Source organism: Lissotriton helveticus, chromosome 9 (assembly GCF_964261635.1).
Source record: "Lissotriton helveticus chromosome 9, aLisHel1.1, whole genome shotgun sequence".
In the NCBI taxonomy this organism is placed as follows: Eukaryota; Metazoa; Chordata; class Amphibia; order Caudata; family Salamandridae; genus Lissotriton; species Lissotriton helveticus.
The window spans coordinates 616,072,502-616,089,393 of record NC_136070.1 but is presented as its reverse complement, the minus strand read 5'-3'; the positions used below and the strand labels follow the sequence as shown (position 1 = coordinate 616,089,393).

The following is a 16,892-nucleotide window of genomic DNA, read 5'->3' as shown; positions in this document are numbered from 1 at the left end:
ACAATTCAATTAATGGTCACGCTCATGCTGGATAGCAGTCATGCAACAAGTGTCACAGGCACTCTATATATATCTTGCAAGAATGCGATAATGACATAGTATGACAAGGTATAATGGAAGGAAAGAAGTTACTGACTTAAGTTTTAAAGTCTGTGATCAGGCGTAATTTCACATGATGTGCGTTACACTGCCAATTATCAGTTGTTTTTCAAATCAGAAAAAAATATGAGCATCACTTAGGAGCATTTTTGCCAATGGCACTGCTGTAGGGAATCACCCAGAATTCTTCAGTGGTCCACAACTCCATAGCTGAACTAACTGTATAGCAAATCCGTTTATTAATTAGTGCCTCAAAACACACTTAAATGTAAGCAAATGTCTAAAAGGTACATTCAGAATCGACTCCATTGGTACAATTCTGTGCACCTTTCATTTCCAACATGCATCCATCTAGCATATTGCTTTGCCTTTTAGAATTAAAAATCAAATTTAGAAATGCTCCACTCTTCCCAATAAAAATTTATTTTTTCTCATTCATATGAGGTTCAAATCGAAGAAACTGCTTAGACTGGGGTCCCCGGCTTCCAGTAATGAGTCTGTTTGGGCCCTTAGATGCCAGTAATGATTCATTGGGGGTTCACAGAATTAAAAAAGGTCAAGACCCACTGCATTATACATTTGCATACAGATCCATAATACCAAACTGTACCTCTTCAAGAGGCAGGTAGGTAGGTAGGTAGGTAGGTAGGTAGGTTTATGGTTGGAATGGAATTAAATACTCTCTTAGACATAGCTTGGTACACCCTGAAATGTTATCTAGAATCTGAACTAAGGCTGCCTTAACATGTCTGTTGTGGGCCAGTGTGCAAGCAATAAGTGATCTGTGTTCAATAGGGTTTTAGATTTTGGTTTAAAAGCAACATGGCAAAACATTCTTCAGACTTATAAGCAGAAGCAGACCATACAAAAAAGGTGTAGCAGAACTTAAAGTTTGTGCTCACACCACCTTCAGTATCTAACATTCTCAGACAATGCCAAAGACCCACCTAGAAAAACCTGAATGCACTGTGGGAACTGGGTTTACAGTCGATGTGAGAGAGAGTGATACTGACTCCACCTATGTAAATGCCCTTAGAAGAAAACGTTTGAAAATAAACTCTTCCAGACCGAACCTCTAGACAAGAGAATATTGCAAGCATGTGAATCTAGGAGATATTTCACACTTCAAAATCAGATTGTTAACTCACCCACAGAAGAGGAAGATTCCTGCCAAATCACAGGGCTACAGGGAGAAAGAGGGTTGATGACAGCTAAATATGTAGAGGTCTTTTAGTTTTGTTTCTTGTATGTCTTTGCAAATGATGTGCCTTAACCCCATACTTGGAATACTTCTCTTCCTTGTGGGTGTGCTTTGTGATTGAACTTGTGAACGGTGTACTTGGGGACAACAAGTGGTATTAAAGCAGTTCCCTGCAAAGATGACGAGTGCAGGTAACTGGGTTAACACCAGTGAAGCAGAGATACTGGATGAGTTTTTACCCTCATTAGGTTTCTGAGCTTCAATCTACATTCACCGGAGAGACCAGCAAGTTGCAAAGAACGGTCGCCTGGCTGCCAAGATGGTACAAGGGGGGGGGGGGGGTACAAAAGGGGGTGGTGATGGACGGAGCATCCGAACCAATCAAAAACTCACACCCAGTCAAAAGATCTGGGTTTGATCCATCACCGTTCTTTAGCCCACTCTGCCACCCCAGTTTAGACATGGCTATATGCAAATTAGCCTCACCCTGTGCCTCATGGGAACAGTCCTACCCGAACTGCCAAGCCATGCCTTCCCTGGACCGGAAACAAGCTTCCGAGGACCGGTTTCTGGCATTACAGCCGTCTTCAGCCCGGCTTGCTTGAATCCAGTGGCAAAGTGAGCATATAGGTGTGTGTGGAGATGAAAGGGAGTTTTACGATCTTCACATCCCCTCCGGCGAGCCACTCAGATGTCAGCTACATATGGGCAGCGTGGAATTTGCTTTGTGCCCATATGTTTAATGCCCTCACAACAATTGAGTACCGATCGAATGAATGGTCTTATACCTACATGTTTGATGCCTAGCGAATAAAAACACCCCCACTTAGCTGAATATTGTTAAAGAGGTCCCTAAAACTCTATTTTAACCAAAAAATATCACAATATTAGGGGGTCAGGGTAGTCCTAACCAGACACCCTTTCTTTTTTACATTTTTATGGGACTCTGCTAAAACCAACTCCCACAATGGCTGCCAACACTTCCTGGTTTCAAGTGTTGGCACTCTGCTCTGTATGCCACTCAAGTCTACATTATTCCACTCGACCCCACTCAACTGTACGCTGTTGTACTCTAAGCAACTCAACCGTAAACTATTGTACTCTACACCATTCAACTGTAAGCTATTCCACTCTAAGCCACTCCACTGGACACCACTCAACTTTATGACACTACACCCAACTCTACACCACTCCACGCTATTCCACTCTAAGCCAATTGACTCAACAGTACTCTACTCTATACAATTCTACTGCTATTCTATAGCTAAATTGGGAGTTCTGGGGGCAAAATAGGAAAAAGTACCATGGATAAAAGTGTGTTTTTGTTTTTTTTATAAAAAATGGCATTGACAAACTGTTTGTTGTGCTAAAGTTACCATCTTCCCAGTTTTCAGGTACATGCAAAGCTATTTTGTGTGTGCTTCAGCCTACTTTCAGTTTGTGGTGGAAACCAGTTTGAAACCCATAGGTAATCCAGTAAAGCTGAAGATTTTTGCAAAGTTGACAAAATTCCTTATTCAGCAAGAGGTCATCTGAATGGATGCCTCAAGGTTTCCCTAAGGTTACTAACTGTTGAAATAAAGAAATACTGAAAAGGAGCAGGAAAAACATCTATTTGTGACAAAGTTTTCATCTATAAATTGTTGTAACAATGACCAATTTATAAAAGCAATATACCATTGCATCCGCTAGACCCTTCTGGTTGCTGGGATATTTAGTGTTTTTAGGTTCTCCATGAGCCCAAGGTACCCAGAGCCAACAACTAAGCTGCACCATACAATGGTTTTTAATGCGTAGCAAGTATAGAACAAGTCATATGGTGAAATATGTACATTGAAAAATGGGTATCAAGGAAACATATTTCTTAAATGGACACAAGATAAGGAGTTTAGGAGCAGTGATTATTTGTACAGCTCTGAATGTGTGTGTGCCGGCACTAGCATATGATTTTGAGGGTATATTTCAAACTTTTTCTAGAATTTTTTTTTTTTTTTAACGCACTGGCTTACATTCGAAGGCATGAATGCAATGCAATTCAATTTGTGGTAATAAATGTTCTACTATTATATGCTGTCAAATGGCCCGGGGGGGACATTGTTGTTCTCTCGAAGTTATCATGAGCACGCTGTAGATTGTCTGCTGCTTTGCATCCGTTACTACCTGACTTTATTTTTGCAAATGTCTCTTTAGCCGTTTTTACATGAAAACCTATTGATATGTTCACACTCTGCAGGTTACTGGGATTTAGTCTGAACATGGTGAGCAAGGCTGAACAACAATGCCCCTTGTTATTCTGTTCTGGTCAAGCCTTAGCACCCAGACAAAACATACCGAGATGCAGCTGTTTGGGAAAACGTACTTTGGTCTTATTGGAATACACGAATAGGTGGCACACTTGGACCTTTTCGGAGAGAAGAGCGAGATAGCACATCTGATAATTTATTATTTTTTATATTGATTTTTCCCCAACATCAAACATATGCCCAGCAAACCTCAAACTTTGCCTGAAATTATGCATTTTCCTTACATTTCTGTGATGGAAACTTCCTGACTCCGAAGGAATCCATAAAGTTCCTAACACCAAGTATTGCTCCACTTGTGCCAATAAAAATGCTGCAACACATATGTGGTTGGGCCTAGGGCACGTGACAAGATTGCATCAAACAGAGGTCAACAGGTGTCACCACACAATTGCCCTATCTGCCCTGCAGGGCAGCAGAAAGATTGTTCCATGTATTTTGGGGTGAGGCCATGACCATGCCCTTGTGCGCTGCCCCCACTCATATTTTATATGGGGGGAAAAATCCCTGGCGTCTAGTGGGCTCACTGCAGGGGGTCAGATTGGGGGTTATTACCTCCATAGCCCCCCTGGGGGGTGGAGGGGGCAGAAAGACTGCTATAAACAAATACATCGGGGGAGCACAAACCCTTGCTTAAGGGGCAGCTTCCCCCATCCCTGGTATCTAGTCGGTGGATACATGCTTTTGGGCTAGGGGTGGGGGGAATTCTGAGCTATCCCCCCCGAGCACTGATTCAGTTAAAGTGAAACGAGACCTATGGCTCATTTTAATTTTACTTTTCTATGTAATGATGTCCGCGCACTCTGCACACTGACTGGCATTACATACAAAAAAGGCTGCTCTGGAAGCTCATGCTTAACAGCCCTAGCGGCCTAGCCTCACTTTAAAAGAAGAAACCTGGGCAAAGCACCAGAGAGCCTGCCCGTGTCAGCCAATGGCCGACACACAGACTGGAGGAGTAAGTATCCAAAACAATAGAAATTCTAAAGTAATAGTTATACCTTAAATTGATAAATTATGCACCACCTTCAAACTATTTGAACTAGCGCACCTCCATACACAGTGAATTAAACTCTGTAACCACACTAACTAGAATGCATGCCTTCTCTCTGCACTACTTATATCCTTCCACATTATATCACTTATACCATCTGAAATTACAGCATTCATAACAACAATTATAATAGAGAAAATCACATTTGTCAGAACACTGTGTATAGTAGAGTGGTGAATTATAGTTAATGTAGTGTGGTTACCAAGTTCACTACACTGTGTATAGAGTTGCATGTGTTACAATAGTTTGACAGTGGTGCGTAAATTGGAACTTTAAGGGATAACTTTAACTGTAGAATTTCTAACGTTTGGGTACTTACCCTCATGGTAACAGAGCGCTTTAAAAATCTCAGTAACATTACTTTAAGTTTATTTTGTATAGATAAAATGAATAAAATTTTCTTAACTATAATGAAGGCTTTCCGTTGTTTTATTTCATTTCACATATACACACACACATTTTAAACATCACGTTTGCAGAATCCTATCATCCGAAAACCTTGTGTGTACTCGTTTATGTTCAGTCGTCATTTATAAAACTTGCGTCTCCAAACCCTGACACATTTAAGCTGCAAAACCTCTCACAGGTCGTGGAACCAGCCATCATGTAACCAATACATAATTCCCCAAGTGCAAATTACATAAAAGTTGGATTCACACCAGAAGTATTTCGGCCAAACACAGTGGCGTGGTGGACATGCTTGAGCAGGTGAATCAATCATTATTACTTCATAAATGAGTGTGTGCAAGATTTTCTGGTGAAAGATTCAACAAATCTGATGTTCAATATTAAGGGCCATTACCTGGCGGTTTGCGAAACGCTGCCAAAGAAGGCCACCCAGGAAACAAAGTTTCCTTTGGAAAGACCACACACGACCACACACCACACACGACCACACACACACACACGACCACACACACACGACCACACACACACACACACACACACACACACACACACACACATATTTATATCTATATATATGTTAAACTGACACTGATAGGTCCACATTATATATTTGTTTATAAAATATTCGAACAACTTAATACCCAAGCACACAAATATTTTAACAGATTTATAGAAACAAATACTTACTGTTAAGAAGGGATGCCTTGTATTCTGTAAAACTCTGCTTTCTGTAACAGTGTGAGCAACTTCATCCTATACAATAGAAACATGACAGACATTTATATTACGGGTGGCATTCTGAGGAGATACATGGCACATTAAGAAGGAAATAATTTTCTAAACACGTTCTACCGAGGTCAAGGTTTCACTTACATATTCATTTAAGCTATTTGTGCGCAAAACCCAAACTTACCTTGCATTCAAGGGGGTGTGTACCACTTAACTTGAGACAAGTGTAATTTTGGTACAAAGTAAATTACGATAGTTTCATTTTTTAGCAACATTTATGCTTTCACCCGCAATACACTTCCACGTGCGAAATAAAGTTTTTATTATTTTCCCATCTATAGCAAACACACAAAGAAAAACAATACTTCTCTGGATCCAGTTTGGCACCAGGGGATATTGTTAAGGTGAGGAATCTGTGGTTAGAACGCTCCATTTAAAGGAAAATGCTACTTACCAGTATGCATCTGTTCTTGGCATGTAGAGCTGCAGATCCACACACTATGCATAGATCACCATCTGGTGTTGGGCCTGGATGTTTGCACTTGATGTTGTAAGTCACGAGATAGATGACTCCTCCTTTGGACAATAGTGCGCATGGGCATTGGCTCCGTCTTCAGATTGTTTATTCGGCAACAGGTAAAAAGATCGAGTTTTGTGAGAAACAGAAAAGATGCCCATGTATGCGTATCTAAATAAGATAATACTGGAACAGATAAAGGTAGCCGGGGATGTGGGTGGGCGTGTGTGGATCTGCAGCTCTACATGCCAAGAACAGATGCATCCTGGTAAGTAGCATTTTCCGTTCGAGGCATTTGAGCTGCAGATCCCCCACAATGCATAGATTGTATAGCATTCCCCCTCTTTAGCGGTGCACACCAGTATCTGTTGCATTTGTTGGAAATAGTGGTTTGAGTACAGCCTGGTCCACAGTAGCCTATTTTGCCTGCACATGTACACAATAGTGCTTTGTGAATGTGTGAGGTGTAGACCATGTAGCTGCTTTGCAGAGGTCATCTAAGGGAATGTTCCCTAAAAATGCCATTGAAACCCCTATCTTTCGGGTAGAGTGGACTTTAGGTGGAATAGATAATGTACGTTTTGCTTTGTGATAGCAAATTTGTATGCATTTGACAATCCACCTTGCAATTCCAGACTTTGAGATGGGGTTGCCCTTATGTGGTGGTGAGAAGGACACGAAAAGTTGTTGCGTCTTGCGAAAAGGTTTTGTACTGTCAATGTAATAAAGGAGTGCTCTTTTTACGTCTAGAGTATGAAGAGCTCTTTCAGCAACTGTTTGTGGTTCGAGAAAAATATTGGCGATTCCACAGACTGATTGAGCTGAAATGGAGAAATAACCTTAAGGTGGTATTTTGGATTTGTTCTTAGAGCCACTTTGTTATGATGGAGTTGTAAAAATGGTTCTTGAATAGTTAGTGCTTGTAGTTCACTGACTCTTCTAAGGGAAGTAATGGCCACCAGGAAAGCGACTTTCCATATAAGAAATTGTAACTCACATTTGTGCATTGGTTCAAATGGAGGGCCCATTAGTCTTGTGAGAACGAGGTTTAAATTCCACACAGGTGAGGTGGTACCCTGGGTTGAATTATTCTTGTGAGACCTTCCATAAACCCTTTGATTGCAGGTCCTCTGAATAGCGACAAATGCTGTCTATTTTGTAAGCAGGCTGCTATGGCAGCGAGCTGTAACCTAATAGATGTGTATGCTAGATTATACTTTTGGAGATGTAGTAGATAACCTATGATGTGTTGAATAGACACATATAAAGGATTGATGGTGTTGTTGTTACAGTATATTACGAATCTTTTCCACTTGGCTGCATAGAAAGCTCTAGTGGTGGGGCGTCTAGCTTCTCTGATAACGTTCATACAGTCAAGGGGAAGGTTAAGGTAGCCAAATACTAAGACCTCAGGAGCCAGATTGCTAGGTTGAGCTGTGCTGGGTTCGGGTGTCTGATTTCTCCATGGTTCTGGGTTAGGAGGCTTGGGAAGAGGTGTAGTTTTTGATGCGGGACTACAGATAGTTCCAGCAATGTAGTGTACCAAGGTTGTCTGGCCAATGTTGGAGCAACTAGGATGAGAGTCAGTGAGTGTAGCTGCAGTTTGCGCACCACCAGTGGAATGAGTGGAAGAGGCGGAAAAGCGTAGGCAAATCTGCCTGACCAACTCATCCATATCGCATTGCCTTTGGACAATGGGTGTGGATATCTGGCGGCGAAGCTTGGGCATTTAGCGTTTTCGTGTGTGGCAAAGAGATCTATCTCTGGTTGACCCCACAACTGGAAAAACGGTTGAAGAACTTGTGGATGAAGTTCCCACTCATGAATCTGTTGCGTTTGACGACTTTACAGATCTGCTATGTTGTTTTGGACTTCTGGAATGTGTTGGGCTAGGAGAAAAATGTTCTGAGGAATAGCCCATCTCCATATGCTTTGTGCTAGTTGAGAGAGCTGAACGGAGTATGTCCCGCCTTGTTTTTGTATGTAGTACATTGCTGTCATATTGTCGGTGCGGACTAGGACAGCTTTGCCTGATATTTGTTTCTGGAATTACTTTAACGGTAGGAATATGGCTAGTAACTCCAGGTGATTGATGTGGAGTAATTTTTGTTGAGGTGTCCATGTGCCCTGTATGATGTGATGTAATAGATGAGCTCCCCAGCCGGAGAGTGATGCGTCCGCTGTTACCACTATTTGTGGAACTGGCTCGAGGAACGGTCGCCCCTTGAAAAGGTTTTGGGTGTTCCACCACTGCAGACAGCGATGTGTGCGGCTGTCCACCAACACCAGATCTGTTAGCTGACCTTGAGCTTGGTTCCACTGACGTGCTAAGCATTCCTGTAATGGATGCATCTGGAGTCTTGCATGAGGTACTATGAATATGCAAGAGGCCATCATCCCTATTAACTGAATGAACACTTGAGCTGGAAGAGTGTGTTGCGGCTGAGATTTGGTTATGAGGCTTTGTATGCTTGCTATCCTGGTTGGACTGGGATATGCAAGTGCTTTTGAGGTGTTTATTGTGGCATCTAGGTACTGTTGTATGCAGGACGGTTGTGGATGAGACTTTGCGTGGTTTATTGTAAACCCTAAGTCGTGGAGTAGTTGTATTGCGGCGTAAGTGTGATGTACACATTGGTTATATGAATTGGCCTTTATGAGCCAGTCATCTAAGTATGGGAAGACGTGAATTTGCTGTCTTCTTAGGTTAGCCGCAACTACCGCCAGACATTTTCTGAAAACTCTGGGTGCTGTGGTGACTCAGAATGGGAGTACTTTGAATTGGTACTGCTGACCGTCCACTACGAACCTCAAAAATTGTCTGTGAGAGATGTGAATGGGAATATGTAAGTAGGCGTCCTTGAGGTCTAGGGTGGCAAGGAAATCACCTTGTGAGAAAGAGGAAGGACTTATGGAAGTGTGACCATATGAAAATGGTCTGACTGTATGTAAAGGTTTAGGGGTCTGAGGTCCAAGATGGGTCTCAGGGATCCGTCCTTTTTTGGAATAAGAAAGTACAGGGAGGAAACCCCTGTGCTTTGTTGATGCAGGGGAACTGGTTCTATTGCATGTTTTTGTAGGAGGGAAAGTAACTCTTGCTTTAGCAGCGATAAATGTTCTGGTGACACTGTGTGCTGTGTGGGTGGTATGTTTGGGGGGTAGAGGTGAGTTATATACAATAACCTGATTGAATGATTTGTCTTACCCACCTGTCGGTAGTGATGTTGCTCCAAACAGGTAGGAATTGTAGCAATCTTCCCTCGACCAGAGTGGAATGGTTCGGGGGAGTGGAGGGAAGGCATTGGGCACGGGTGGAGGCGGAGCAAGTATTGTTGATTTTGCCTCTACCCTTGCTATTATTGCCTCTGTAGCCTCCTCTGTGATAACCTCTGGTAAATTAGGTTTGGGTCGGAGTTTTATAGGAGGTGGAGGGGTTGTCAGAGGAATAGCCTCTAGAGGTGCCTCAGTAGGAGGAGCGACAAAAAGAACGCCTGGAAACCTGCGATTGCAAGGCTCCTATTGATTTAGCTGTGTCGGTATCTTTTTTCACCTTCTCTAGAGATTAGTCCACATCTGGGCCAAACAGGTGTTTTTGATCAAATGGCTGGTTAAGTATGGTAGTTTGGACTTCTCGTTTAAAACCTGAAATGCGTAGCCATGCGTGTCTACGTAGAAGGACACTTGTGTTAATGGCTCATGAGGCGGTGACTGCCACATCTAGAGCGCAATGAATGGAGATGTTGGTTATGAGTTTACCCTCTTGTATAAGGTCGTTGACTTTTGTATTTATCAGGAAGGTGTTGTAATAGGGTCTCTAGCTCATCATAGTGTGCCATATCGTATCTCGCCAGCAAAGCTGGTGTGTTTGCGATTCACCATATGTTTGCTGCTTGTGACGCTGTACGTTTACCAGAAGCGTCCAAGACCTTTGATTCCCTGTCGGGAGGCGGAGCATCGCCTGACGTTTGCGAGTTGGCCCTCTTTCTGGCATTGGAGACCACTAAGGAATCCAATGGCATTTGTCCCTTTATGTAAACAGGACCTGCTGAGGCAGATTTGTATTTCTTTTCTATTCTGGGATTAATAACCCTAGCCCTAACAGGATCTTTGAACACCTTAGATGCGTGTTTAATTACCCCTTTTAACATAGGTAGCACAGAAGTGGACCTTTGGGCTGTATCAAATGTGTCCATTAAGAAATCCTCCTCTACAGGGTCTGTATGTAGATCTACCCCGTGATATTGTGCAGCTCTCTGAACGAGCTGGTTGAAACCCAAGGTGTCCTGTGGAGGAGAAGTTCTAGAGAGATAGACATCCTCTTGTGGTACATTAGGGACATCTGGTGTATAATAATCGTCCCATGGGTCTGGGGTGTAAGACTGCCCAGGATCCCCTAGTGATTCCTCATCTGCACCGTCCGCGCCTCCCGCCCCCCCCCCCCCGTCATTTGAGGTGTCATCATCATCTGGTGGAGGAGATGGTGAGGGGAGTGGAAATGGAGTAGGGGAGTGGTGTGGAGGGGGAGTTAGAGGAGGAGGTGGAGAAGGGAGTCTGAGAGGAGATTTTGCAATGTCTCTCTTCTTTGGTGGAGATGGAGCCAGTAGAGGCATGTCCATTGGTCTCTTTTTGGAACTGAGAGTCAGTTGACCTGTTTTTGGGTCATTTAGAAGAGTTTTTGGGGTGGGATCGGATTGAAAAAGCTCTTCTGGTGTAGGTTGTTTTTTAGGCGCCGATTTTTTCAGTTCCGAAGGTTTACGAGGCACAGAATCTGGAGTAGATTTAGGCTGTTTTGGCTTAGGAGCGTGAGGTTTTTTAATATCTGAAGGAGCTTGCTGAACCAGTTGTTTTTTAGGTTCTGAAGTTTTTTTCGGTGCCGAAGGTTGAGAGTCTGTACTTTTTGGAAGTATTTTTTTACTTGGTTCCGATGACTTCTTTGGAGTTGAAGGGTCGGTCCCAGTATGTTTCGGTGCCGATGTAGTGGTCGGCATGGAGAAGGACGACGGTTCCGCTGACTTTTTTGGAGTCGAGGGGTCGTCCCAGTACGCTTAGATGCCGAGCTAGTGGTCGGCATGGAGGAGGAGGGCTTCTTTTTGGATGCCGGGGTTTTGGTTTCGGACCCGATGGCAGGCTGACTCAATCCAGAGTGGCCTGAATGCTTGTTTGTTGACTTCTTTGCCGGACCCGGAGGCGGGGCGTGAGAGGTTTTGTCCCGGTGTGCACCTAGGCCCGAAGGTGAAGGTGTTACCGAAGCCTTTTTGGGGGTGGTCGACGTTTGTACTTACGACCCGCTACCTTGGAGTGATGTCTTCGATGTCGGAGTTATCGGCTTCGGAGGCGCGGACGAGGCCTTCTTCGATCCGCTCCTGCTCCGGTACATCGACGCCCTTCTGGAAGATGTCGTCGGGAATGGATGTTGATGAGTGAGCCATGCTTCTTCGAGCTCGACGATCCCGAATTGTTTTCTTGGAGCAGAAAGAGGCACAAGCTGGACAGTCTCAGGCCTTGCGCTCCTGCGAAAGGCAGAGGTTATACACCTCATGAAGATCTGTGTCTGTAAACTTGGATCCACATTGAGGACACTTTTTAAAAGGAGACCTTTCCATGAGCCAGATGTAATGGCGTAGGTAGGCCCGAAGGCCTTTGTCGACGACTGGAATCGAAGACTTCGCTTGAACAGATGCGCGTCAAGTAGGAATCACGATCGAAACAATACCGGAAAAAAGGATGAAGGATTCTGCGTCGAAAGTTGAATTGGTAAAGACACCGAACTGGAGCGCGATAGACACATCCAAGCACGATGGGGGAAAAACAATCTGAAGATGGAGCCGATGCCCATGCACACTATTGTCCAAAGGAGGAGTCACCTATCTCGTGACTTCCAAAGACTTTTCCAATACAACAACAAGTGCAAACATCCGGGCCCAACACTAGACGGCGATCTATGCATAGCGTGTGATCTGCAGCTCATATGCCTCGAACATGTATTTTTGTAGAACAGCTAACAATCATGGTAATATCTGTTAAAAGTAATTTTATTCACTATGTCTAAATCGGATAAAAAAGGATATCTATTAAGCACATTAGAACAGTGAAATATGGTCTAAAAAATAAAGACGCCAGAAACTGTGGAAAAGTAAGAATTCAGGGCATTTCCAAGAGGGTGGCTGTTTCCTACAAAAATTCATTTTCATGTCCAGACATCCTGCAAGACCCTCACACAAAGCGAACTATTCTGGCCTAAATATCACAGCTGTTGGGTGAACACATCTGATCTAATCAGTGGACCAGCCTCTGTGGCTACCTCTGGTAGCATTAGTCCCCTGAAGCTAATTGGCAGGCTCAGCTGCCCCTGATCAAGTGATGGGCATGAGCAACAGAGCCAGTATGGAATTCAGGAGATGGCCAAGGCGGCCAAATTACCTTCTGGGTACCTGAGAATCATGATCCCCATGGGAGATCTACTTGGGCTTGTAGGGTTTCCATGCCTTGGACAGTTCATGGAGACCACTGGTGGGAGTTCTGTTCTCACAAAATGGTGATGATACAGGAGTGCTTGCACTGCACTTCCCAAATACAGGAGACTTTGCTGGAGTAGCTTCCCTATACCTCTCTGGAGTCACACCCCTTATATTGGGGATCTCTCCATCCTTTCTGCCAAAGGCATCTGTGACCGTGAGCAACAGCCTGATTGGACAGAGATGGGAGTGATGCAGGTGGGATTATGCTGGCCACCTCCCATCAAGGAACAGTACAGCTGACCGATGCAGCAGGGAAGAGGATCGCTACAGACTTCAAGCTCTGCCTTGTCGTCAGAGCCAACTCCACTCAGTCTCCGAAGCATTCAACAGGGCTTTACAGCCTAGGACCATCTAAAACACTTACTCCAGGAACTACAACAGAGATACTCTCAACCTGCGTTCGATGGGGGGGGGGGGGGGGGGTACTGGTTATAAGTTTATAAGTTAGGGGGGGAACTGGGCTGGGGAGGGGGAATATTGAATGAGGCTGTCAGCCATGGAGGTAGTTGGACCAAGCTATAGAAAGACATGGACTGGTGGGCAGCCTGTAAAGCACAATTTTTTTGGGGTGGGGAAGGTTGGCATGGACTCTCTAGAAGAAACCAGTCCTACGAGAAAGGAAATAGGAGGCTTACCACTGTTGTTTGAATGCAACCAATGAATCCTTTTGCACTCAGCTCTGGCCACTAAGCTCCACTCCGTCCCATCATTACCTTTAGGACCACTGCAGCCCGTTATATACGTTAACTCTGGGTAGCTCCTTAGAGCTGACCACTGATAGGCCTGAAGATGATCTTCTGAGGTAAGCCTGGTCTTTCCCTGGTTGTCTTTAGCACGCTGTTGCGAGCTGCTGCCCATTCTACCTACTGAGGCCCCTTCACACCATGGCAAAGGATAAGCAGGGACTTGGTCTTAAATAGGTGGAAATGGACAAATGAGTGCAGATGAAAACCACATTCAAAACCCCCCTCCAACTTCCACCTTCACTGGCCACGTCGGCCAGCCCTTCAGCCAAGCTAACTAAAGCTGCCACTGGATTGGATGCCTTGTTGTCCTTAACTGTCGTCATTTTGCAGGGAATTCAATCATCCCATGAGTTGCTGAAATAGCTGATAGAGTCTTCCTTCTGGCAGAACCGGCATAATGCAGTGGACAGGAATACGAAGACAGAAAGTCACATCTAAGAAATGGAGGTTAAAACGATGCAGGCTATAATGACTCGAATATGAGCATGTTCTAAGAGAGTGGAAGATAAGTCGAAGAAGGGCTGCTTGATCTCGTAGAAATAAATTATACCTTCTTCTCAGGGGCCCAAAGTCCCCATTTCTTTCTAAACTAGTTATTAGTCCCAACCTCTCAGATGGGAAAAATTGTTAGTGTCTATATATTTGCTTATGGCTTGTCCCACAATGCTCCTCGAGATACAGATGTAGGGCCGCCCTGCAAAGGTGCTGTCAATCTTGAGGAGCTAGGCAGTGGAATGGATGAGAATTCCATTCCCTCTTTTGATTGGTACTAAAATATCCAACTCACAGAGTGTGAGGGGAAAAGATGAAGGGAGAGAGACAAACGCCGGTTTTTCATTTACTTCTTGGTTTCGGCAGGGAAACAAGAGGCACGAAACAGACTAGGAGGGTTGAGGACAAAGCACATTAACAAATAAGGGTAACAGAAGTCAGTATAAAAAGACAGATAATTGCAAGGTAATAACAGGAGTGTAAATTACAAAATTCCACGCAAGGCGGTGCTGATGAGCAGCACACGGACCTGAACACAAATGCTGCACCTCAACACACTACACAACCTCAGAGTTAAGAATTAAGATAGCAAAACAATCAAGGGGAAACCCTGTCTAATTCCGTAAATTCAAAGAAACTGGTAAAGAACAAAACAAAGATACATGGAATGAATGTTGACTGAGTGTGTGAAACAGGAAGCCGTACAATTGATCGGAAAAAGTTGCCAGGCCCCTAATGCAGACTACAACAGACCTTAAGTACTCCCACTGCCTATTAAGTCCCGGACATGGTAGGCTTAAACCAGAGAGTGGCTACACACATGCAGGAGCTTTCTAGATCTTGCTTTTATTTCCTTAAACCTGTTCCTGACCACTTCCATCTAGCCTTTTAGCCTCTCCTCTTGGCAGCTCCTGGACTTTAAGGCTTATTTTTCAGACTGCTTATATCTGCCACAACTCTGTCGTCAAATCTCTCTATTGCAGAGAGGTGTCCATCCAGGCATTTTTGCGTAAGGAGACTCGCCAAGGCATACACATACTGAGCCAGTAAACTGTTTTGGAAGCCTACAAGGCTGTAACGAGAAGTGTAAGTCACACTGTCTTGCATCCCAAGAAATCTGGGATAACACAATCACCCTTCTTTAGATGTGGTGCAGAAATCAGAAGATGGGTACCAAAGCAAAACCTCAGAGGAAAATCTATAGGAATCAACACTGGTGAAACTCCAGAACCAGTCATTTCTCCTGGATGAGGCTAGCAAGATATGGTTCCTGTACCGGACCAGGCTGTACGGTGAAGGAGACCAAGCAAGTAAGCTACTTTACTGGCTAAACCACATGGAGGATGAAATAAGACATCAGCAACATCCTTAATAATAGAGACTAAACACACCCGATGGAGATCCCTCAAGAATTCATCCAATACTATGCCGTTGTATACAGCCCAAAGACATCCACACTTGACTCTGCCCTTGATGCATGTAGGTCCTGTTTCTCGTTGCCCAACCTCAGACAGCCAAGTAAAGCCCTAATTGATGTGGCCCTAAAGACTGAGGAAATCTCAAATGCAATCACCCATTTTTCATCTAGCAAAACAATTAAAGTCTAACAAATGCTTTCAGGCTCTTCGGTCCAATTTCTCCATACATTATTCATGGCGGCAAGGGAGAAGGGTAGTTTAAAGAGGAATTTGTGTGAGGACATCATAGTCATCCAGGAACCAGATTGTTCCGCGAAGAGACATACCTCATACAGGTCCATTTCCCTCATTAATATCTATGTCAACATTTTAGCAAGGGTTCAGGTGAATGGCTTGTGGTAGGTGAATTAGTTCAGCAAGGCCAGTGTGGGTTTATGCCACTTATGTCCACAAAACCAGGCCATTCCGTGTCGGTTTAAAGTGCTGGCCCTTGCTCACTGTTTGCAATAAAGCCTGGCAATATTGATTACAAAATTTGAAAGGCCTTTGACAAGCTTTCATGGAAATACCGGTTTCTTCTCCTCTCCCTTATGGAGTCTGGACAACAGAGCATGTGACAGTAGCTGTCTGGTGGATTTTTTCCATATCAAATGTGGCAACTGCCAGGGGTGAATAATCTTGCTGCTCTTATTCGCTCTGGCGATTGAGCCGATGGCTTAGCTGTTCAACAGCAAGAGCTAATACGGACTATCAATGGTCTCCTAGCAAGAATGAACAAGTTACTTACGATTGGTAACTCCTTTTCTGGTAGAGACTCCGACTGCAGATTCTCACCTTAGATCATTCCCTAAACGTCAGACTGGATCTGGAAAATCTTGAGCAGTATTTCTCTGCACGGGTAGCTGGTGTCGTTCAGTTCTGTGTCATCTGAGTCACAAGTAATCTCACAGTGCCTGTATAGGCACTATCCCGGCACACTGCATCAGTTTCTTTTGTTACTAGTTCTGTGCAAAAAGCACGAAGCCATGTAAAAACCAATGTAACTGTTTTGACCAGGATGCAGTGTATAAAGTGATCTTTTTCGGAAAAAGAGCCCAATTTGCAGAAGAGCAAGGATGGGGAGGGGGTGGGGTCTATAAGGATTCTACGGGTAAATAGAGTCTTTACCAGAAAAGGTGTTCCTGATGGTAAGTAACTTGTTTCTCTGACAGAGACTTCTAACCGCTGATTTTTCAAGTTACAATAGAAACCAAAGCCATACTTTCTCAGAGGCTTGGACCAAAAAGTCCTGGATGACCGAATGGGCAAAACGGCCATCATGACTAACCTGACCGTCCAAGCAGTAGTGCTTTGTGAACATGTGGAAGGACACCCACGTGGCAGCTTGGCAGATGTCCACGACAGGTATCC

At 44.1% G+C, this 16,892-nt stretch overlaps 1 protein-coding gene across 3 annotated transcripts in view; it reads right to left on the bottom strand.

The window, feature by feature from the left end:
• AKT2 (AKT serine/threonine kinase 2) overlaps window positions 1-16,892 on the bottom strand; it is a 475,180-nt gene that overhangs the window by 94,596 nt on the left and 363,692 nt on the right. For all 3 annotated transcript variants that reach the window (XM_078660662.1, XM_078660664.1, XM_078660663.1), the window contains one exon: window positions 5,750-5,815. In XM_078660662.1, the coding sequence (XP_078516788.1) occupies window positions 5,750-5,815 (66 nt within the window). The remainder of the gene's footprint in view (window positions 1-5,749; window positions 5,816-16,892) is intronic.